This window comes from Ochotona curzoniae, unplaced genomic scaffold (genome assembly GCF_017591425.1).
Source record: "Ochotona curzoniae isolate NIBS_2020 unplaced genomic scaffold, NIBS_Ocur_1.0 contig_517, whole genome shotgun sequence".
NCBI lineage: Eukaryota > Metazoa > Chordata > Mammalia > Lagomorpha > Ochotonidae > Ochotona > Ochotona curzoniae.
Genome location: NW_024466454.1, coordinates 6,670,195 through 6,694,456, shown reverse-complemented (window position 1 = coordinate 6,694,456; position 24,262 = coordinate 6,670,195). Strand labels below are relative to the sequence as shown.

At 42.3% G+C, this 24,262-nt stretch overlaps 1 protein-coding gene across 2 annotated transcripts in view; it reads left to right on the top strand.

Moving 5' to 3' along the window:
* SWAP70 (switching B cell complex subunit SWAP70) overlaps window positions 1–24,262 on the top strand; it is an 82,876-nt gene that overhangs the window by 5,935 nt on the left and 52,679 nt on the right. For both annotated transcript variants that reach the window (XM_040989144.1, XM_040989143.1), the window contains exon 2: window positions 22,525–22,665. In XM_040989144.1, the coding sequence (XP_040845078.1) occupies window positions 22,525–22,665 (141 nt within the window). The remainder of the gene's footprint in view (window positions 1–22,524; window positions 22,666–24,262) is intronic.

Here is a 24,262-nt window from a genome sequence, read left to right as displayed (position 1 = left end):
GGGTAGTCTAAAATGTTTTTGATACTTATAATTTTTTTTAAACCTAATATACTTTTTTTGGAAGATTTATTTATGTTTATTACAAAGTCAGATATACAGAGAGGAGGAGAGACAGAGAGGAAGATCTTCCGTCCGATGGTCCACTCCCCAAGTGAGTGCAATGGCCGATGCTACGCCAATCCAAAGCCAGGAACCGGGAGCTTCTTTCTGGTCTCCCACATGGGTGCAGGGTCCCAAGGCTTTGGGCCATCCTTGTCTGCTTTCCCAGGCCACAAGCAGGGAGCTGGATGGGAAGCCAGGCTGCGGGGATCAGAACCGGCACCCATATGGGATCCCGGCATGTGCCAGGCGAGGACTTTAGCCACTACACTATCATGCTGGGCTCTGTTCCTGTAAATTTGATGGGCAATTTAAGAGATTAAGCAGCCTTTAAGGTGACACTTCAGAACTCTCTCTGAATGTATTGTATTATTCAGAGAGTTATCCTGTCCTTCAGAATGTAAAGCTATTATTGATAGAGATGAGAAGTACAGAGAGGTCGATGTTGTGAGGTACTAGGTTAAGACGCCACCTGCAACTCCAGCATTCCACATGGGTGATGTGTGTTACGGCTGCTCTACTTTTGGTCTAGCTTCTTGCCTGGGAAAGCAGCCTGAGTGTTTGGACACCTGCTGTTTTTAGAAGAAATGATATGTTTAAATATGACAGGTTTGTTCGTTTTTTTCAGATCCTTCATTGGTGGTTGTTTAATTGGGAAGTGTTGAGCTGTTTGTAAGAATCTGGTAATAGAAGCTTGGTAAAGAGCAGAGACGTTGACAGTCTTAGGGAATGGCTAGAGCAGATCAAGAAGAGAAGCTGGTTTTCTGAGTGAATGTCAGGAATCTAACTACATGAGCCGTTATCTGTTATCGCCTAGCATCTGCATTAGCTGAAAGCTGGAATTAGAGTTGACTCCAGGTACTGTGATAGGGGATGTGGGTATCTTAAGTGTGAGGTCAAATCTGCATTTTTTTTTTAACTTATAAGATTATTCCTTTGCAGTGGTGTATGCTTAGATAAATATGTTTGGACCAATTTTTTTTCTTTCTTTTTTTTAATTATATTTTTGACAATCTTTATATAGTTAATTAGGTTAAAAAGGTTCAAGGGCTATAGGGAAGGGGTAAGACTATTATTTCCATATTGTTTCCTTTTTGTATCTGTGGTAAAGGGGGATATTGAGGGAGAAGCCCCACCCAGTTTCCCACCCACCCCAAGTTTCGGATGTGGGGCATGCTCTGAGATACTTGCTCAAGTGGTTTTGATAGTTCACCAGTTGTGAATCACTGCCAGTCTTGCCACTCCAAGCATGATGAGGTCATTGAAGAATCCACTGATTGACATAGTCCATCATAGAGTCTCCATTTGCCCAATATTTCGCTGCCAACATATAGCTGAGATGGTTGATTGACTTGTTCTGTCTTCTCTCTTTTCTTGGTTGGGGTTCTGAGTCCGGCATTTCGATTGGGGAGATCCCCAAAGAAACTTTGCGTGAGGTGTTCCCAGACCAGATTCTTGTGTGTTCTAGCAAGCACAGGGCCCGGCACAGTCCACTGCCCCCATCAGCTGGTGGTTGCAATTCCTGGGTTGGTTCTGTTTTCAGCCCCGACTTCCACTGGAACCAATGGGTGTTGCAGTCCAGCCTGGTTCTGCCAAGCACATACTCGGCCCTCACATAAACCAGTGGGAGCTGCAGTCCAGTCAGAGCAACCCACAATAACCCCCACCAGGCCCGCCCGCTACCCTGGTTTGCCAGTATGTGTAGCAGACTAGATTGGACCAATTTTATATAATTAGATAATTGACTTTGAGGGTGCTAGCATTTGAAGAAAGCTTAGTTTTGATGCCTAATTTTTTTTATTAATTATTGAGATCAAGAAAAAAAAAAACCCTGAAGATTTATTTATTTATTTGAAAGGTGGAATTTCATACAGAGACTAGGAGAGATACTGAAATAGCTTTCATTTGCTTCTTTACTCCCTAAATGACCATGATTGTTGGGGTTGTGCCAAGGCAAAGCCAGGAACCTGGAAGTACATACTGGGCTGCTTGGTTGCAGGAGCCCAAGCTTGAACCATATTTACTGCCTTTCCAAGTGCAGAGCTCTGGATTGGGAGTGAAGCAATTGGGATTAGAACTGGCACTCATTTGGGATGCTGATGGTGGCTTAACTCACTGCTCCAAAGAAAACAAAATTAAATACATTTTGAAGCTTAAGATATAGAGAAGAAAATTCACAGCCTAATATTTTATTTCAGTGTTAGAAACCTAGGCTTTTTCATCAAATATATGAAAATAAAAATGTAGAACACAGATTTTAAAAACTTGTGACTCACGTAAGCTGTGATGGAAATGTTCAGTTGTTGACTAGTCATAGTGCTGCTTCCTTGTTAAAATAACACGTGTTGGGTTACTGCGAATGAGTGTCTTCTTGACTCTGTTGAAGCATCCCCCGTTCCAGAAAAGGGAACCACTTCTGCTTCTCCTTTCTTACCTTGATTCTTCATCTTCCTCCCCTATTCTTCTGGGCCTTTTCGTGGTAATCTGTTCACCCTCTGGAAAGGCTGCCTGTTTCTTTTGATTCCTGTTGGGCATTCTGGCTCTTCCTCTGAGTTACAGCTTTCATGCATTCACCCCACCTGTGCACCCCCATACAGTCATCAGGTCTATTAGCTTAATTTGTCATTGCATTGTTAGAAGGCAGCTTAATATTTGTTATCATTGATGTGAAGTCACTCTGTCTTGTAGTTTCTAATACAGAGGGACACTAAGTGATTATTCAAAGTAAGCTTTCTCTAGTTGTGTGGAGATGGTGGTTTTCAGCCACTGAAGTAGTAACCAGTTGGTTAATGGTGGGGAAAGAAACCTCCAGAAACATTTTGTATTTGCTTTTTAAAAAAAATTCATTTAAAAATTTTATTTTTATTGGAAACACAAATCTATGAAGAGAAGGAGAGACAGAGAGAAAGATCTTCTGTCTTCTGATTCACTTCCCAAGTGGCCACAATGGTTAGAGCTGAGCCGATCTGAGCTGAAGCCAGGAGTCAGGAGTTTCTTCCGAGTCTTCCACACAGGTGCAGGGTCCCAAGGCTTTGGGCCATTCTTGACTGCTTTCTCAGGCCACAAGCAGGGAGCTGGATGGGAAGTGGAGCTGCCAGAATGCATGGGATTCTGGCGGTTGCAAGGCAAGGATTTTGCTTCTACTGTGCCGGGCCCTGAACTTGCTTTTAAACAAACTGTATAGTTTGACTGCATTATTTCTTTTATAAGTTTGTTTATTTCTTAAAAAAAAATATTTAGTAGATTATTTGAAAGGCAGAGTGACAGTGAGGAGGAGAGACAAAGAGAACTTCATCTCCTGGCTCACGCTCCAAACAACCACAGTTGCCTGGGCTAAGCCAGGTCGTATCCAGGAACCAAGAGTCTCTTCTGGGTATCCCACATGAGTGCTGGGGCCCAGACACTTATGCCGTCCTCTGCATCTTCCTAGGCACACTATCAGGGAGCTAGATCTGAAGGGAACAGCTGGTACTGATGCTTAACCTGTTACTGTACCAGCCCCCAAATTTGTTTTCTTATTTATTCTTATTCGTTTATTTCAGAAGCAGAATGACAGCTTCCCGTGCTCTGATTCACTCCCCAAATGCCTAGAACCAGAAAATCAATCTAGGCCTTCCACGTGGGTGGCAGGAACCAATTATTTGAACCTTCAGGTTCCTAAGGTCTGCATTATCAGGAAACTGAATTAGGAGCGGAAGTGGAAAACTGTTGCCTAATTGGAAACTACACAGAGGGAATGAAACTTTCGTTCATGCCTTGGTGTTAGGCACATATAGAGATGTTGATTAGATACAGTTAGTTGAATGTTAGTATTTTTTTCAGCTAATTTTTCCTTTGTTTAGTTTTGGTGTTTGTGATTTTTTTTCATTTTTTATTTTTACTTTTATTATTATTATTATTATCTTTATGATACATTTTCTTTTTTTTAAAATTTATTTTATTTTTATTGGAAAGGCGGATATACAGAGAGGAGAGACAGAGGAAGATCTTCCGTCCGATGAGTCACTCTCCAAGTGGCAGCAACAGCCGATGCTATGCCGGTCCGAAGCCGGGAGCCTCTTCTGGGTCTCCCACGCGGGTGCAGAGTCCCAAAGCTTTGGGCTGTCCTCAACTGCTTTCCCAGGCCACAGGCAGGGAGCTGGAAGGGAAGCGGGGCTGCCAGGATTAGAACCAGCGCCCATATGGGATCCCGGGCATGCAAGGCAAGGACCTTAATCACTGCGCCACTGCGCTGGGCCCATGGTACATTTTCATATGCCCTGGATTTTCCTTATCCCCCTCTCCCAGTTGCTACCCTCACTGAGTTGTCCTGTATTATTACTATAGTATAGTTCTTCATACATAGTCAAATGTCCATCGTTGTAGGCATGGACAATGGCACAATGTCCAGCATCCTGTTGTCAAGATATAGTAAACAGTTTCATTGGAAGGCTATCTTTGTCTGGAAGTAGAGATGCATACTGCATGGTATCTTCATATCTGGATATGACAGTCTTATTACACAATTACTATGTATCCCCTTAAAAAAAAAGTCACAAAACAAAATCAATACCATAAAGAAAAATAGAGATTTACAATGCTGTGAAGTAAAATAACATGCTACTAAATGACTAATGTGTCACTGAAGAAATGAAAAAGAAAATCAAGAACCTTCTTGAAGAAAATGATGCTACTGTATGGTCTATAAGTCAGTGAAGAATTTAATGAGAAAGAAATTATTTTGAGGAGATGAAACTAAACAAAACAAAGTTAAAATCCATGAGATATAGTTTCCAGTGATCCTTTTTTTTGTTAAAGATTTATTTTTTTTTTAATTGCAAATTCAGATATATAGAGAGGAGGAGAGACAAAGAGGAAGGTGTTCCGTCCAATGATTCACTCCCCAAGTGGCCACAATGGCTGGTGCTGCGCTGATCCAAAGCCAGGATCCAGGAACTTCCTCCAGATCTCCCACATAGGTGCAGGGTCCCAAGGCTTTGGGCTGTCCTCAAAGCTTTCCCTGGCCACAAAGCAAGGAGCTGGATGGGAAGTGGGGCTGCCGGGATTAGAACCAGCGCCCATATGGGATCCCGGTGTGTTTGAGGCGAGGAGTTTAGCTGCTAGGCCATTCTGCAGGACCCTGCACTGATCATTGTTAGTGAGATTATGTCTCCTGTAGGCAACAAATAGATGGATTTTGTTTTTTAATCCAGTCTGCTAATCTATAATGTTTGATTGATGGGTTTAATTCAGGGTTACTATAAATAGGTGGTAATTTTGTCCTGTCATTTTAGCAGTGGGTTATTCTTTGTTTTCGTCTTTTGTTGTTATTTTACTGGGATGTTCTTCACATTTGCCTTTGGTTTTGTTAGGTGCTATACCTCTTCTCTGTCAAGAGAACATCTTTAAATATCCTTTATAGGACATCTTTGGAAGAAGCTTATTCTTTCAACTTTTCTTCACTGTGGAAGAATTTTATTGTCAAATACAAAGAAAAGTTTTGCTGCGACATTATCCTGGGCCAACAATTTTTTTCTTTTCGAATCTGGAATATGTCACTCCATTCTCTTTTGGGCTTTTAGGGTTTCCTGTGAGAGGTCTCCTAACTGGCATTCCTTTATATGCCAATTGATTTTTTTTTTCACGTGCACATTTAAGGATCTCCCCTTATGTTTGATTGAAGAGAGCTTAATTATCATGTGTTGTGAAGAAGATTGCTGTTGGTCAATCCTGTTGGGAGTTCTGTGCTGGATGTTGTTTCTCAAGTCTTTCCCCTGATGACAGGAAATATCTTCCAATCCTGATAGTCTTTCTTCTGCTTCCTTCATTCTATTTTGGAGACTCTTCACTATACTTTTAAATTGCTCCACCATATTCTTAATTTCTGATATATCAGCTTTCATTTGATTCATTTCCTGTGTGACATATTTCTTGGATTCCTAGAACTCCTGTATTACATGCTTCTAAATGTTGAAAAGAGGCTTTGTAACAAGTGTTTTGATTTCTGGATCACTCGTTTTCTCGATGTCTTCCTCAGTGAACTCTGAAATTGGAAAAGGCTTTTGCTCCTTTGCGGTAATGTTCATTTTGCTTTTGTCTCCTCTTTTGCTCTTGGTCATTGTACTTCTGGTTATCAGAGTCTTCTCCTTGGGGCAGGTTTCTAAGCTGTGTCACCTGCAGGTCTACAATTCAATTTTATTTATTGCGATTGGTACACAGCTCTTTGTTTGCAGTCACTTGTGCCACAACCTTCAGTAAGTTCCAGGCCTGGGTTCTTATGTTAGACTTCCATCATGGTCTCTGTAACGCCTAACTCCTGGCTAACCATTCTCTACCTCCTGCGATATCATGCTGAGGCTGCACCATTGTCGATACAATCTTTCTCCCACTTCTGGTTGGCATAGTTCCCAGGATTAGGGAGATATCAGGTGTCCTATATAACTAGATTGTTGCTGGTACTGATCTTGGGAAGTGGAACAACTGGAACACTTATTGGTGCCCATATGGGATCCTGGCACATGCAAGGTGAGGACTAGCCACTGGCCTACAGTGCTGGGCCCCGTTTCTGCTGCTTTCTTAGTCAGATTAGCAGAGAGCTGTGTCAGGAGTGGGGCAATCAGGACTTGAATCATTACTCGTAACGGTGTTGCAGACTGGCATTGCAGATGGAGGATGAATTTGTTGTTCTGCAGTGCCAGCTTGGTTTTCTAACCTTTATCCCACATTTGTTGTCTGTCCTGGGATTTTATTTTCAATTTCTTGTTCATTTTAGAGATCAAACTATATCTCAAAACTAAGACTTCTCTTGCTATAGTAAGTGATTGTATCTTAAATATAGCAAAATCCAATGATATGTTTGCAACCTCCGTTATGGCTTCACTTTACAATTATGGTTGAAGGGTAAATTATATGACAGTTCAGGAAATGTCCTGAAATAAACTTATTGGCTCTGCGTTTTTATCCGGTTAGTTTTTGGAAACAGCATTAAAAAAAAAAAGATTAATTTGTTTATTTGAAAGGCAGAATGACCCAGAGAGGGAGAGAGAGAAAGATCCTTCATCCACTGGTTCCTCCCCTGCCTGCAGCAGCCAGTGTAGGATCAGGCTGAAGCCAGGAGCCTGCATAGAGAGGTAGGGCATTTGCAGGAATCTGCATCTGAATTGAGGAATGGTTGGAACTCAGATCAGGCACTGGGATACAAGATGGTTACATCCCAAGGAAAAACTTAATCTGTTTTGTCACAGTGCCTGCCCTAAAAATATGGCATTTGAAAAATAATGCCTTTTTTGAAGTAAAATAACTTAAAACACTGATGAATATAAATTCTTTTTTTCCAAATTCCTAGGGCTTTATTGGCATCTGCCACAGGCTTCTGTGATGGGCAAGAGCCCAGATAAACATTTTTAAAAAGTTAGAGGAACCATGTGGGTGGTTTAGATTGTTATTTTCCATGCTATCTTTTCAGGTAAATGTTTTTTATTTTTTTTGGCTTAAAGTTAGTTTGTGTACCTTGTAAATAATGCCACATGTTCATGTATTTAACCTCAAAAATATAAATTCTTGCCAGTTTAAACAAATTGAACTGTACCAGAGGTCAGTTGAACATAGAAAGGGAGCAAATTGCTGTAAAGGACTCATTGTGTGAAACACAGTGAACCAGGATGAATGTTTAATTCTGTATGAATTTGGAATGTTCAGTATTCCCTCCGTAGTCTGTTAAGTTTTTGTTCATCTTTGTGCTAAACATTGTTGCTGTTGGGGTCTGGCTTTGGGGATAGTGGGTAGGACTTTGCCTGGGGCATCTGAATCCGGTAGTGGAGTGCCTGGGACCAAGTCGTGGCTGCTCTGCTTCTGATCTAGCTTCCTGCCAATGTGCACTCTGGGAGGTAGCAGATCCTGCCCCAAGTGTTTGTGTGCCCGCCTAACACTTGGGAGGCTTGGATGAAGTTCTGGGCTCCTGGCTTCCACCTGCTCAGTGCTGACTGCACACATTTGGGAGTGAAACAATGTGTAAATGCGCTCTCTCTGTTTTGCTCTTTTAAGTGGATATAAATAAACATTTAAAAAGGTTACTCTTCTGATGGCAATCAATTAAAAAAAACTTAGTATTTTTTTATATTTCACCAAAATGAAATAGTAAAGGCACTTTTTAAAAAAAGATTTATTTATTTTTATTGTACAGTCAGATATACAGAGAGGAGGAGAGACAGAGAGGGAGATCCTCCACCTGATGATTCACTCCCCAAGTGACCACAATGGCTGGTGCTGCGCCGATCCGGAGCCAGGATCCAGGAACCTCCTCCTGGCCTCCCATGTGGGTGCAGGGTCCCAAGGCTTTGGGCCATCCTGGACTGCTTTCCCAGGACATAAGCAGGGAGCTGGATGGGAAGTGGAGCTGCCGGGATTAGAACCAGTGCCCATATGGGATCCTGGCACGCTCAAGGCAAGGACTTTAGCTGCTAGGCCATGCCGCTGGGCCCATCTCCCTTACTTTTTTATATAGAATATGGATGTTTGAAAAATCTTAAAATGGTGGTAATGAATTTGAGTTATTTACTTCTGTTTTTATTCCTCACTTGCTGAAAACTATTAGTGAGATCACTTTGATTTTTTTCTCTTTTAAGTAGGTGTAGACTTTTTCTTGACTGATAATATAGTGCTAACCCCGAGGCGCTTTTTTTGTGGTGTTTGTCCCTTGATCTTAATAACCAGTGTGTTTCTGATGTTGTGACTCAGAGCTCCTAACCTTTCTGATGCCTGTTTTGTGTTTCCTTTGGAGTTGCACCCAGCCCCAGAGGTGCATGGTAACCAAGCTAGAGATGGAGCGGCTTCCAGGGACCCCTTGCATTTTGCTTGCTTGTTTTGCCATCACTCATTCTCTTCCAACATGAGATGTTTTTTTGGTTGTTGTTGTTTTTAGCAGACCTTCAGCCTGCATGTTGGAACGGGGTTGAGTATTCTGACTTGTTTGTCCTTAGATGCTGTTAGGTCTGTTTTTATTCCCATCTCACTCTACTCAACTGAAGTAGCCTTTTTCGTAACTTCCTTTTTCCTTCCCAAAGTTGCATTTCATAAAACTATTTTTTTCTGTTCTATGTTTTGTTTTATTTCCTTTTTCTCATCTCACTGTCACCTCCCTCCCTGCCCACTTAGTTCCCTCCTCCCTGTCTCTTAAAACTCAAAACCTGTGACTACTTGGAATTATAAATCTCAACAATTGAGGGAAGAGTGTTTAGGAGGAAATTTGCATATATGTATACATAAATTTCATATAAGAACATCTTGTGATTAGGGAGAGACCTTTTTTTCTTTAAGGGTTTATTTTTTTTTTTGAAAGGCAGAGAAGGAGAGAGAGGGAGAAGAAAGTTTGAGAGGGGATGCGTGTGTAAGCAAGCAAGCAAGCTCCAACTACGGTAGCCAGAATTGGGCCTCTCTGAACCAGGGACTCCTGGGTCTCCGACATGGATGCAGTGGCCCAAGAATTGGGCCACTTTCCACTGCTTTCCCAGGCGCCGTAGCAGGGAGCTGAATTGGATGTGGAGCAGCTGGGGCTCCAACATTTGCCCTTAATTGGGATGTTGGTGCTGCAGTTGGCAGCTTTACTGGCTATGCAGTTGCCCTGGTCCCAGGGAGATATCTGTCTGAAGTTTTGGAAAAATTGATGTTTTCATCTTATGACTCTTCTCTGTTCTCTTTGGGCTTATCACTGGACTAGGACAGTGGTGGTATATGTGCAAAAATGGCGTCAGTTAGGATCAAGCTGTTCTGATTGTGCAGGCAGTGTTAAAATGTGTGACATTTCACTGGATAGGCAACTCTGGGACCGTGGAGTACTGACTGTTTGCCAGATCGCACCACATTTGCGTCTGCTTTTCCAGTTCAGAAGGTGTTCAGTTTCCTGACTGTTTCATTGGAGTTGAGAGCAGTGTCCGGTGGGAAGCTGACTCAAGTCTTAGTGATCATTTGAGAAATGCTGTGAGGTAACAGGATACCAGAAATTGAAATTCTAAAGTCCTTTCTTTGAGTGACTTTGAAAAATTTCCTTTGCTTCTTGTATTTTAGGATTATCTGTTAGATGATCATTAACAGCCTGCATGCTTGAATTTGTGCAGCTTCCAACCCCTATGTGTGACAGTAAAAATTTTACTTATCTCCTGCCAAATGTTGATGTTGAAGAAAATTAATCTACAGCACATTACATGAATTTCTTTTTTTTTTTTAAGATTTATTTATTTATTGGAAAGTCAGATATACAGAGAGGAGGAGAGTCCCATGATTCACTTCCCAAGTGAGCACAACGGCTGATGCTATGCCGATCTGAAGCCAGGATCCAGGAACTTCCTCCAGGAACTTCCTACACGGGTACAGAGTCCCAAAGCTTTGGGCCGTCCTCAAAGCTTTCCCAGGCCACAAGCAGGGAGCTAGATGGGAAGTGGAGCTGCTGGGATTAGAACCGGCGCCCATATGGGATCCCGGTGCGTTCAAGGCAAGGACTTTAGCTGCTAGGCCATGCCGCCGGGCCCACATTACATGAATTTCAATGTTTCAGTCTATGAGTAATTTTTGCTATATACTGTAGGGAAGAAAAAGAATGCATTGTTGTCTCTTACCTTGAAGAGAGTATAGTTTTGTCAGGAAGATAAATGAGATGGCCATATAGCCTGAGTGTTAAGCATCCAGTTAATGTGCCTGCATATCATATATTGGAGTGTTTAGATCCCTGTCCAGTGCCTGACTCCGGCTTCCTACAAGTGTGGATGCTGAGGGGCAGTGATGATGGTTCAGGAGATTGAGTTCTTGCCTGCCGCATAGGAGACCTGGGTTGTGTTTCTGGCTCCTGTCTTTGGCTTCAGTCCAGCCCCAACCATTGTGGAGCCTTTGGGGAGTTAGCCATTGGATGGGCGCTTTCTCTTTTTCTCTGTTTTTCAAATGAATAAGTAAAATATTTAAAAAATCAAATAAATTTTAAAATGCACTGGATTTCAAATACTTAGTAGCAAAAATTGTGAAATATCTCTTTACTAATATAAAACATTGATTATTGAATTATAATATTTTAGATATATTATTAAAATTGATATCACCTATTTTTCTTTTTTAATGTTACTTAAAATATGTAAATTTTGAAAATTGTTTGCATTATATTTCTATCAGACAGCTGCTATAGAAATTTAAAGGAAATAGAGATGAGAATACAGTCAGTTACAAGAGATAGAACGTAAACTCTTGATAGAATGGGACTGACATGTCACAGAAAAATGTCAAATACGGTGGTGGCCTGTTAAGAGAGCCTAACCTTTAACGATTGGTGAGCAGTAAGGAAATACTCTGGGTGGAGTAGAATGTTATTTTGAGACATAGAGGAAAATTGGGTTTTAAAGAGAAATGCCTTTGAATATTGTTGTACATAATAGATGGTTAATACATATTCATTCACTGAGTGGTAGAATAAGCATTTTAGGATTGTTTGTGAAAGGGGGGAAGACATTAATGTTTTAGGATATATAACATAAGTATGTTTTTTTGAGGATATTCAGATGCTGTTTATTCAAGATTATCCTTGTAGTTTGATAATTAGAAGGGAGAGGTTGGAGATGGGGAAGCCACTTACATGAAATCTGGGGAATTTGGTGATTCCTGTGCAGAGCTGGTGGCTTATTAAGGATGGCATTAGTCCAGTTTCTGTTGCTAAAAACACATTCTCATATTCTGGCTTGAGGTTGAGGGGCTCCACCTCCTGATATGAGAGGCCGTCATGTGGTGAGAGTCAGAGACTAGCTAGCTGTGTCTGTGTCCTGTAATCATGCATTCTCTTCTTATGAAATTACCATAATCCAATAATCACCTTCTAAACACCTTCTTAATGTCTCATGGTAGGGATTAAGCCCAAGATGAATTTTGGAGGATATAAACCGTATTTAGTCCATGGCAGAAATTGGTACAGGTATGTTCTCTATCTGTATACAGAGTTGTATCTTCTGACAAGTAAACCATCAATTCAAGTCCAGTGAGATTAGGAACGCTGGTCAGTCCAGGGAACACAGAGGATGACAGTCTTTCTGTTTGAGGTGAGGAGTGGAGGAGTTAGATAATGTTTTCCAGAGGGAAAGACGTTTGCCACTTATTTAAAGAGATGTTTGATATTTTCTATTAGAATGCCATGATAATAGAGGATTTGGGAAGTAACTCCCTTGAAGGGGCAGGAAAAGTGTCAGAAAAAAAGCACTGGATTTGGAAATCAGGATGTCTTTCTGTGCCTTATTATTTGTAAGTCCGTGGGAAGTCGCCTTGACAGGCTTCAGTTTCCTCATTTGTAAAATGTGATGTAACGGACAGGACTGAATGGTCGAGGTTTAGCCTTCTAACAACTCTGCTAGCTTGGTGTGTTTCCCGTGGTCATATCCTGAGGAGTGGTTGTTGTGCAACACTCTTTGTCAGGGCCTCAGAGGGGAGAGTGGGGGCTGGTGTTGAGGGCAGCCATTGTTTCCCCAGCCTCACACTTTCTGGTTAGCCTCAATCAGACAGAGTGGCTCACTCAGTAACATCAGGCATTGTCGTTGGTTAGGACTACCTTAGATCCAGTGAGAGGACACATTTTAACTTAAGGGGTCATTGATACCCAAGGCCGAATCAGGGTGGCAGATCAGGAGAGAAAGGTGATGACTTCTCTAGCACAGAGGCAGATTGTGAACAGAGAGCTCTAGTATTAGCCACAGCTTATTTGAGAGGTCAAGATCAGAAAGAGTCATTGGAGTAGAGTTAGTTTAAAGCTTGTCCACTCATTCACTCTCCAAGTGACCAGAACAGCTGGAGCTGAGATGATCTGAAACCGGAAGCCAAGAGCTTCCTTTGGGTCTCCCACAAGGGTGCAGGGTCCCAAGGCCATTTGGTTTTGAGAAATGATCAGACTGAGAGTAGGAGGGTGGGATGAGGGATTTGACCCCACATAGATACCTTTGAAGAGCTTAGAAAGTAATGTCATTGGACCAGAACAGTCTAGGATACAGAGGTGAGCAGCATGGCCTAAGGTGAGAAACTTGGATGAATGACCTGGCCAGAAGATATCTGTCGCTGGGTGGCTTCTGTAGGAAGTAGTTGTTGAGACATTGCAAAAGGAATAATGGAGAGAATCACTTCTGAAGGGCATGGGTAGATTGGGGAAAGGAGCAGTAAAACCATCATACAGACTTGGCAGAACTAGGCAGCACTTGAGTAAAGAGCACCTGTCAAGGGACTCTCTCATTGGGGAGAAGTGGTAAGCACCATTGTGCTCATTCACTGGCTGGAAGCTGGCCTGTGGAGAATGTGGTCTTGGCTGTTACCACTTTGCTCAGTCATTGGCTGAGGTGGACCCTCAAGGTAGCTGCCAGTTAACCACAGTCCTTATAGCTAGGCTTTTCTTCCTTCCTTCCTTTCTTTCTCTTTAAAAATTTGTTTTATTTGAAAGAGCTAGAGAAAAAGAGAGCTTCCATCTGCTGATTCGCCCCCCCCCAGATGTCCACAGTGGCCTGGGATTGGGCTAGGTAAAAGCTAGGAGCCTCTTTCAGGTCTCCAGGGAACCATGTACTTGGGTCATCTTATATTGCTTTCCTGGGCCCATTGACAGAGAGGTGGACTGGAAGTAGAGTAGTTGGAACTCAGCCCAGTGTTCCATATGGGTTTCTGGTGCTTGACCTGCTTTAGCCACAGGTCCCACTTAGCAGTTCCTTTGTTTAGGGAGAATCTGAGTTTGTACCTCTCTGTCTGCCACAGAATCAGCTTCAGGAGATTGACAGGGAAAGAAGCTGTATGATAGGGCCATAAGTGATAGGAGTGCTTAAAAATTAGGGCAACAGGAGCCAATTACCCCACTTCCTAACCAAATCGCAGCAAATGATTTGAAGCCAGGAGTTGCCTCTGGGTGACCATATGAGATGCTGGTACCACAAGGTAGAGGATTAGTTTGTTAAGCCAATGGTGCCAGCCCCTAAAAATGAAATCTTAAAAAAAGATGGGCAACAGATTTGACATCTTTATCATTGCTTTGAGTATATATCATGGTTTCAGATTTTTCTTTTGAAGAACTGCTTAATTTGGGTCCAGTGTGATGGTTCAGTGGCTGTTCTCACCTTGTAAATGCCGACATCCCATATGAACTCTGGTTCATGTCCTGGCTGCTCCACTTCCCAGCCAGCTCCCTGCTTGTGGCCTGGGAAAGAATAGTGGATGGCCCAAAGTCTTGGGACCCTGCACCTGCCTGGCAGACCTGAAAGAAGCTCCTGGTTTCAGATCAGCTCATCTCCAGCCATTGTGGCTGTTTGGGGAGTGAACCAGTGGATGGAAGCTTTCTCTCTTTCTCCTTCTCCATAAATTTGATCTGCCTTTCCAACAACAATAAAATAATGTTTTAAAGATTATTTAAAAATTATTTAATAAATTATTAAATTCTTGTTTTATTTATTTATTTATATTGGAAAGGCATATTTACAGAGAGGAGAGATGGAGAAAAGATCCTCTGCTCACTGGCTCACTGTCCAAGTAGCTGCAATGGCTGGAGCTGGGCTTGTTTGAAGCCAGGAGCCAGGAGCTTCCTCTGGATCTCCTGCGTAGGTTCAGGGTCCAAAGATTTGGGCCATCCTATGCTGTTTTCCTAGGCAGTAGATAATTAAATAATAATTAAAAATTATTAATTATTTTTATTTTATTTGAAAGTCAGAGGCAGAGATCATCCATCTGCTTGTTCGCTCCTGAAATGCTCATGATAGCCATGGCTAGGGCAAGCTGAAGGCAGGAGCCAGCGACTCAGTCTGCATCTTCTCTGTGGGTAGCAGAGACCCAAGTACGTAGATGATATCTCTCTGCCTCTCCTTTTCTTTGTAAATCTGCCTTTCCACTAAAAATAAATAATACATAAATCTTTTAAAATTGCATTTATTTTTTACAGTTCTGAAGGGCAGTAGGTCTAAGATCGTGTTCCTGGTAGCTTCATTACTAGTGAGGGCTCGCTGTCTGTTTCCCAAATGGTGCCTTCTTGCAACCTTCTTGTAGGGCAGAAGGAATTAAGATTCTTTTCAGCCACCTTTTAGGGTCCCTGATCCCATTCATGAGTATTTTGCCTTAATAACTTAATCACCTCTTACATGTCCTGTCACATAATTATTTCAATCTATGAATTTTAGGGGACACAGGAGACCATAGCAAACCCGAAGCCCTCTTTAAGTTTTTATTTTCCATAGACATAGAAATTTAAAGTTTTCTGAATAAAAAGATAGTAGAATATTTGAAAAGTATTTTAAGGTGTAAAAGCAAAGGAAAAAAATGCCTAAATTCCGTCACCAAAGACAGAGGCAATTAACTTCTCAGTGAATGTTTTTCTGCTGTCTGTCTTCCTGACATGCATGTACATACATAGGCACACATACAAAAATGTATATTCACATACGTAAAGCATAAATAGTGGGTGAGCTTGTGGGGCGGCCTGTGTAGGGAGCTCAGAGCCTTCCTTGGATTTTATTTCTTTTGGCGATGATTTTTTTTAAGATTTATTTATTTTTATTGTAAGATCGGATATACAGAGAAGAGGAGAGACAGAGAGGAAGATCTTCCTTTTTTTTTTGTTAAGATTTATTTATTTTTTATTACAAAGTTATATATACAGAGAGGAAGGTGTTCCGTCCGATGATTCACTCCCCAAGTGGCTACAACGGCCGGTACTGCTCCGATCCGAAGCCGGGAACCAGGAACCTCCTCCGGGTATCCCATGTGGGTGCAGGGTCCCAAGGCTTTGGGCTGTCCTCGACTGCCTTGCCAGGCCACAAGCAGGGAGCTGGATGGGAAGTGGAGCTGCCGGGATTAGAACTGGCACCCATATGGGATCCTGGCGCGTTCGAGGTGAGGACTTTAGCTGCCAGGCATGGCGCCGGGCCTAGATCTTCTGTCTGATGATTCACTCCCCTAGTGACCACAGCGGCTGGTATTGTGTCTGTTGTGTCGATCCGAAGCCAGTAGCCTAGGTCTCCCATGTGGGTGCAGGGTCCCAAAGCTTTGAGCTGTCCTTGACTGCTTTCCCAGGCCACAAGCAGAGAGCTGGATGGGAAGTGGAGCTGCCAGGATTAGAACCGGCGCCCATATGGGATCCTGGCACCTTCAAGGCGAGGACTTTAGCCCCTCGGCCACGCCACACTGGGTCCCCCCGCGTTTTTTTTTGATAAGGGGGTGTTAATTGATTACTTTCAGGGATTGAGAGAGGGAAATGTCAAGTGAGATCTTTTGAGACTGAGTAGAAGAAAGTTTAAAAGAACACAGGGCAGGATGTGAGCAGTGACAAGTAGGACTAAAGGATGTTGGCAGGAAGGCAAAATGTTTCTGTGGGGTAAGGGTAGGACTTTGAATAGACAATGCCTTAAGGCAGGGCATAGCAGTGGCAGGAAATTGGTCATTCTGGTTCATTGTTAGAATTTTCTGGTAAATTGCCATTAGCTTGAAATTTTATAAATCAGATAGGAGTTTTCATTTTTTTTACATGATTACCCATTATGAATTATAAAATTCTGTGTTTGTGCTCGTTCAGATAAGCCTGTAGAAAAGATTCCCAGCCCCCTTCAATGTTGAGGCTTGCCCATTACGCATATCCCGTGAAGGGAATCTGTGACTAGGGGCTGTGTTTCAAAGAACCTGCTTGATTGCGTGTCAAGAGGTGAACATTCTGCACTCAGTGTGTGTTAGGATGCAATTTAATCATTCGTCATTCTTGATTTCATTTTCATGATAGCTGGAGCCGACCACAGGAGCAGGCTGGCTGGAGCAGTTAGTCATCTCCTGTCAGCAGAGGGCCTGCAGGGGCAGTAGCAGACCAAGTGAAGGAACTGGGGAGAGGAGTTTGCTGGGGCAGGGATCTTTTATTGTAGTAACTATAGTTTATTCTTCCAGTCAGAGGATGAGAGCAAAGTCACTTAACGATCATCTGGGTGGCCTTTGAGGGAGCAGGCATTTGAAGTGGGATAGATTCAGCTGTTTCTGGAAATGTGCAAACAGCTTGATTAAATGGTTCAGGAGCAGTCCTCTCACAAATCAGTGCCTTGTAAACCTCTTTCTTCCTCATTGCCTTTGTCTTGCATCTGGAGGTGGGGCCTGGTGTCTCTCAGAAAAATTTCCCCAAATGGAAGTGTTGAGAAATGAGGACTCCAGAGGAAGACTGGTCCCAGACTTCTGGGTCATTGTTTACTAGCAGGTCTCCTGAGTAATGCAAGTCATCTTGTTGGGTGACGGGCATCCTTGCGTAGGCAGCCTCATCTCTCCTTCCAGAAAGAGAGGGAATGTAGAGCAATGTGGAGAAGACACAAATGAGAGGGTTAGTTTGGAACGTGTCTCCTAACCCCCAATTTAGCACCTCATGTCTATCCGTAATACCTATTCTTCCAGGGGAGAGATTCAAACATGTTAATGGAGGATGTGGATCTACTGTAAGAGAAAAAAATCCCATTTTAGAGGCATTTAAAAATTATCTCTTCTTACTCAGTTGTTCTTTTTTGACAAAACTGATCTGATATACAGTTTTTTTTCTTCTGAATTCATGGAATGAGTAGTTAATATGTTCCCTGTCCCCAAATTTTAGAGACAGGTTTGGCTCTCCACCTTAGAGTAAGGATCCTGAGGCCACGGGAGGAAGTAGTAATCCTAGGACTTGAGCTCAGGTCTCCTCCACGGCCCTTGGTAATGCAGTGTGATACGTTGCCTCTCTTACAGTTTGTTTGATCAAGTAAAGGCAGTTTAGAAGATTTTCGCTGATTCACTTATCTTTGTATTGACCAAGAGTGCTATTTAACCATCCCAGGCTTAAGTCTGGCATTCAACTTTAGTTCTTCACAGGCATCACTAAATGACACTAAGCATGTGCACTTATAGAGAACAGTGTGTTAACTTAGAGAACTGAAAACTCAGTGTTCCTTATTACTAGAGAGTGTTCCACTAGGAATTACAACACTGAGGCCCGTTCTCAATTCTCCTTAGTAACATTCATGAAAAAAACAAAACCCAAGAAAACCAAACAACAATAAACAACAAAAAAGCCCCCAAAACCAGCAACAAACCACCCAAAATATAAAAAATAAAAACACCTTTTTAAGCCAGTACTTTCTATTTTTTTTTAAAAAAAGATTTATTTATTTTTATTGGAAAGTCAGATATACAGAGAGGAGGAGGAGAGACAGAGAGGAAGATCTTCCGTCTGATAATTCACTCCCCAAGTGAGCGCAATGGCCGGTGCTGCGCTGGTCCGAAGCCAGGAGCCAGGAACCTCCTCCTGGTCTCCCACACGGGAGCAGAGTCCTAAGACGTTAGGCTGTCCTCGACTGCTTTCCCAGGCTACAAGCAGGGAGCTGGATGGGAAGTGGAGTTGCCAGGATTAGAACTGGTGCCCATATGGGATCCTGGAACATTCAAGACAAGGAATTTAGCTGATAGGCCACGCTGCCGACCCCAGTACTTTCTCTTTTTAAGATGGGAAGGATGATAATATGATATCTAAGACTGTTGCCAGGACTTTAGTTGGGAGAATCTTTGAAACCAAAAGTCAGAGACTAGGATAGGTATAAGGGAGACGGATGTTTTCTGTTTCTTTCGCTTTAAAAAATATTTAATTTATTTTTATTAGAAAGTCAAATATATAGAGAGGAAGAGAGAGAGGAAGATCTGTCCAATGATTCACTCCCCAAGTGGCCGCAATGGCTAGTGCTGAGCCAATCCAAATCCAGGTCCATGTCTCCCGTGCCGGTGCAGGGTCCCAAGGCTTTGGGCTGTCATCTACTGCTTTCCCAGGCCACAAGCAGGGAGCTGGTTGGGAAGTGGAGCTGCCGGGATTAGAACTGGTGCCCATATGGGCTCCCGGCATGTGCAAGGTGAGGATTTTAACTGCTAGGCTATTGCGCCAGGCCTGGATGTTTTCTTTTGGTTTTTCGAGAACTTTGTATTGATCAACCATTGTTCTCATGTTTATCCCTCATTTGAAAAGTCTTCTAGTTGCCTCAATTCCCATCTAAAAGCTGCCCTTTAAATTTCAGGTTACAGTTTACATCCTCTGCGAAGTCACTGTAGCACACAGTTTTTCCTCTGTGTTCATCTCTCGGCCTTTTATCTCACTCATGTGCTGATCTTGGTATGATGTTGTGGAATATGTCTAGGGAATAGATAGCTGGAATTACGGACTATGAAGATAAATAAACTCATGTGATCCTAGGCTGGTTCCTGAAAGATAGATATTGCAAGTATTTAAATTTTCAAATAGATAGTAGACTTTTGAATGGGCAAATTTTCCCTCTAAAATTTAATAGAAAGAAAAAGACACAGCGAAGTCTTTTGTTCCTGGTCTCCCATGAAATTTTTCTCTCATGGTTTCATGTGTATCACTCTAAAAATTTCTCCTTAAAAAAAAAAAAAGATTTATTTTTATTTGAAAGATACATTTAGAGAGAAAGAGAGAGAGAGAGATCTTCCATTTGCTGGTTCACTCCCCAAGTGGCCACAATGGCCAGAGCTGAGCTGATCCAAAACCAGGAGCCAGGAGCTTCCTCCAGGTCCCCTGTGTAGGTTCAGGCTTCCAAGGCTTTGGACCGTCTTCTGCTGCCTTCTTTCTTTCTTCTATTTTCTTGTTTTTTACATTTTTGTTTTTCATGATACAGTTCCTTAGGCTTAGGGGTTTCACCTTCTGCCTTTCCTCTCCCCCATCGTCTGCTTTCCCAGGCCAGAAGCAGGGAGCTGGATTGAAAGTGGAGCAGTGGAGACAAGAACTGGTATCATATGGAATGCCAGTGCTGTAGGCAGAGAATTTGTTTGCTGTACCACTGTGCTGTTTCTTCCCCTTTTAAAAATAATTGTTTATTTTAATTTGAAAGACCGATTCACCCAGAGGAGAGACAGAAATCCCCCTTTTTGTTTCACACAGAGATAGTATACTATAGATAGTGTTCGATACTCCCTCACCCCCACTTTTTTGGTTAATCTTGGAGAGCTTTTCATATTTTCGTATAGTAAGCTTCCTCCTGATTTTTAGATTTTATGAATGTACCGTAATGTAACCAGTGGTTGGGATTTTTTACTTGGGTAAAGTCCCGAGTGATTTTAAAATCTGAGTGACCTTTGAGAATTATTAGAAAAATATGCTCTTAATTTCCATACAACATGTATTCCTGTAAGACTATATTGGTTTTATTTAGTCAGTAGAGAAAGGAGTATCTATTTGTTTTTGTTGATTGTAGTGTAAGATTCTTCAATAAAAGCCTCACCATGCTCTTTTTCATGTGTGCTACTGGCAAGTACAGGACTTGGTTGAGAAACACAGCCTGCTTTGTAGAGGCTGATAAAAGTCTTCATTACTGCATTTATAGCTATTTGTGAATTTACTTCCTTTACTTTACTTCCTTAAAACCAGTAGAGCATGTAGAAAAGGATCTCCACATAAATGAAGCTCTGAGAAACAAAACACCTTTAGAGAAAGATATGCAAATGTTCTTTTTATAGGTTAAGCATTTTTGATTTTAAAAGTCCTAACTGAAATTGTGCATACAAAAAGATAACTTGTTTAATGGATTTGAAAGTGCTATTTGAAATGAATGTGGCTCCTTAGGTGGCTAAAGAGTTGAGAGAAATAGGAATTTTTCTCCTTAAGCTCTGTGTGATGTTTATTCCATGACAATCTTCAAGTCGGCACGGAAATATGTTTTACCTAGGATTGTGAATTATACAAAGGAATGTTTCTGTTAAAATCTGACCAAAGTAACTGCTTTCACCCACTGCGGCCCCCAACCCCTCCAGGGAAGAAGCCAGAATGGAGGGATAAAGACAGGACATAGAAGAGGAGGCCAGGGACCTCCTGCCCTGCTTGGTGTCCTCAGGACCCACAGCCAGGTGCACGAGGGCTCGGGCTGGCATCTCCCACTTCCTGTGCAAAGGACGCTGCCAACCAGGGTTCAGCTGGGAAAATTACGATTCTCTACTGAACAAAGTCCAGCTGTAGCTATGTAACTTGACCTGTTCAGAATGCACCAGTGAAATTAAAAGGACTTGAGCTTTTTGGCTTAAATTTTCATTTAATGTACAACAAGATCAATATTGAGAAATAACCCAAACTGGAAATTCAACTCTGGGTGTTGAAGTGTGCACTTTCATTGTTGCAAGCCCAGTGGCCCTTCACAAGGGCTCCTCAAAAGGTTCTAGAAAAAAACGTGTGTGACAAAGAAACTGTGCAGAGACTTCAGGGTTTTTTTTTAAACCAAAATAAATCCTTAATCTGTTTTCCATGAGCCTCTTGAAGCCTCTTCTCTACCCTGTGTGTGTGTGTATTTATGCTGTTTAAATACAATCTCTTTGGGCCTGGCACAGTAGTACAGGGGTTAAATTCCTTGCCTGGAATGCGCTGGGATCCCATATCAGCACCGGTTCTAATCCCGGCAACTCCACTTCCCATCCAGCTCCCTGCTTGTGGCCTAGGAAAGCAGTCGAGGACAGCCCAAAGCCTTGGGACCCTGCACCCACGTGGGAGACCTGGAGGAGGTTCCTAGCTGCTGGCTTCAGTCCGGCACAACACTGGCCACTGTTGGGGAGTGAATCATTGGACGGAAGATCTTCATCTCTGTCTCTCTTTCCCTCTGTATATCTGACTTTCCAATAAAAATAAAATAAATCTTAAAAAAATACACTCTCTTTACAAAATTTTTTGAGCCTTGTGATGACTTCTGAGATGTTTTTGTTGTTTATTTTTCTTCTGTTTGTAATCCAGACCTTCTAAAAGAAGTATTTACTTGAGAGAGAGACAGAGAGACAGAGACAGGGCAAGACAGAGAGAGAGAGAGAAAGAGAGAGAGAGAGCACCAGCAAGCCCTGTGGTATGCCATTGTTCAACCTCCGTTAGCCATGAGGTCCAGCACCGGGGGAAAGGAACTCAATGCAGATTTCCCGTGTGGGTGGTAAGAACTCAAACACCTGGACTGTCTCTGCTTCCGCCCAGAGTCTGCATTAGTGGGAAGTTAAAGTCAGAGATTGTGACCTGCTCAGGTCAGCACCTTGTCCAGAACTCTTCACTGTAGCTGTTCTACACCTATTCTCTGAAGAGCTCCAGTTGGCAGACTCTGCTCCATTTGTAGAAGAGTACCTCCCCTGCCCTTTGGCTAATGTGGACCAGTTGATGAAAAACTAAAAGTAATCTTATTTTCACATATCTTACAGAAACTTGGATTATACTAGGCCTGTCGAAGAGACTTGTTTGAAGTACACCAAAACTGGGGAGGGCAAGAGTGAGAATTGAATTGTGGTTTACAAGTTGGGGGCTGGCTCTCACTACTCATTCTGTATTTGCTAGTTTATTTTCCGTTTTTCTTTGCCTAGAGTGAGGACCACTCGTAGGTTTTGTTCAGTCCGTGAAAGTCATGTGCTGTTAAGTGGTTGCCTTTAAATGACCTTTTTTTTTCCCTGTAGGTTCTTTCCCATAACCTGTGCACGGTGCTGAAGGTTCCCCATGACCCCGTGGCGCTTGAAGAGCACTTCAGGGATGACGATGAGGGGCCTGTCTCCAATCAGGGCTACATGCCGTATTTGAACAAGTTCATTTTGGAAAAGGTGTGATTTTGAACCTTTCTTGTTTGCAGCCTTGTTTGATATGCAGTGTTTCCAGGTTTGTCCCAGAGACCGTTACTGCTTAGTTCACCAACGAGCAGAAGTGCGGGTATAAAAGGTAGATGAGAAAAAAGAACGAATAACTCATACAAGGCCAAGTGGAAGGCCAGACTATGCCAGACACTGGCCTAACACCCACTGGGATGTATGAGAACTAGGTCTGGGAGTGGGTCAAGTGGAGGAACTTGGGAAACTCCAGTGGTGGGTCGTGGCTCTAGCTGGTGAATACATGGTCCTGGCTTGGGGATTGGACAAGCTGGGCAAAGCATCTCTAATGGCTGGCTAATATGTGGGTTGGTAATGGAACAGGGTGGACTGGGACGAGCAAACCTTAGCCCACGAGCAAAAATAGAAACCAGGATGGAGCACAGGTCGTGCCGAGCTATTGAAAAAAAAAAAAAAAGAATAAGTGACTGATGATGCTTCTTGTTCTTTGTCTTCTTTATTCTGAAATTTGATTTGAAAAGTTTAACTAGATTTTTTTGTTTGAAATTAAGAACTTTGTGTGTTAATTTGTACATGTCTTCTCTGAGAGTACTTCATTTTTTTGGAAAATATAGTTCTGCTTGTATTGTCAATGTTTGCTGAAGTATGGGCCTATGAAATTACATGTGAACATTAGAAGGGGTGGTAATTGCCTGCTCTATCTTTTCTGTCTATGAATTACACAGCAGACTTGTTGTGCTGACCCTCAGGGCTCCATTCTGAATAAAGATGCTGTAAAAGCATACTGTGTTAGATTCTGTGTTCAGTTGAGGCTCCTAAGGCCTTGGGCCATCCTCGACTGCTTTCCTAGGCCAGAAGGAGGGAGCTGAAAGAGAAGTGGAGCAACCAGGATATGAACTGGCGCCCATATGAGATCCCCAGAGTATGCAAGGCCATGACTTGAACCACTAGGCTGTTGTACTGGGCCTACAACTTAGCTTTTTACCAAAGAAGATTTTGGTATCATCATATATTTAGTTTAAATGTGAAAGTAATTTTATGTCAGAAGTTTAGAATTAGGAAATTAGAAAACTTTCTTTTTGTGCTGATTTAAATAAGTAAACAATAAGCATACATATATGCATTTTTTGGTTTATTTCAGAAGTGCCTTTCAAAAAGTGACAGTGAGAATTGGCATTGTGGTGTGCTGTTTGTGACTCCAGCATCCCCTGTATGCTGCTTTCAGTCCTAGCTGATTTGCTTTCTATTCAGCTTTCTGCTGATGTAACTGGGAAGTTAATAAAAAATGGCCCAAGTGGGCTTTGCTACTCATGTGCGAGGCCAGGATGAGTTGAGGGTCCAGCTTCAGCCTGGTCCAGACCTGGCTGTTGTGGTTGTTTAGGGAGTGAAGTCACAGATGGATGATATCTCTCACTATCCTCCTCCCGTCTGGCTTCCAAATAAGTTTTCAAAAAGTGACAGTGACAGTGACAATTATTTTAAATAAACTTATGTTAGTGTTTTTACATTTTTATTTGTTTAAGAGATAGAGAGAAACAGAGATCATCTACCTACTACTTTACTCCTCAAATGCCCGCAGTAGCTGTGGCTCAGG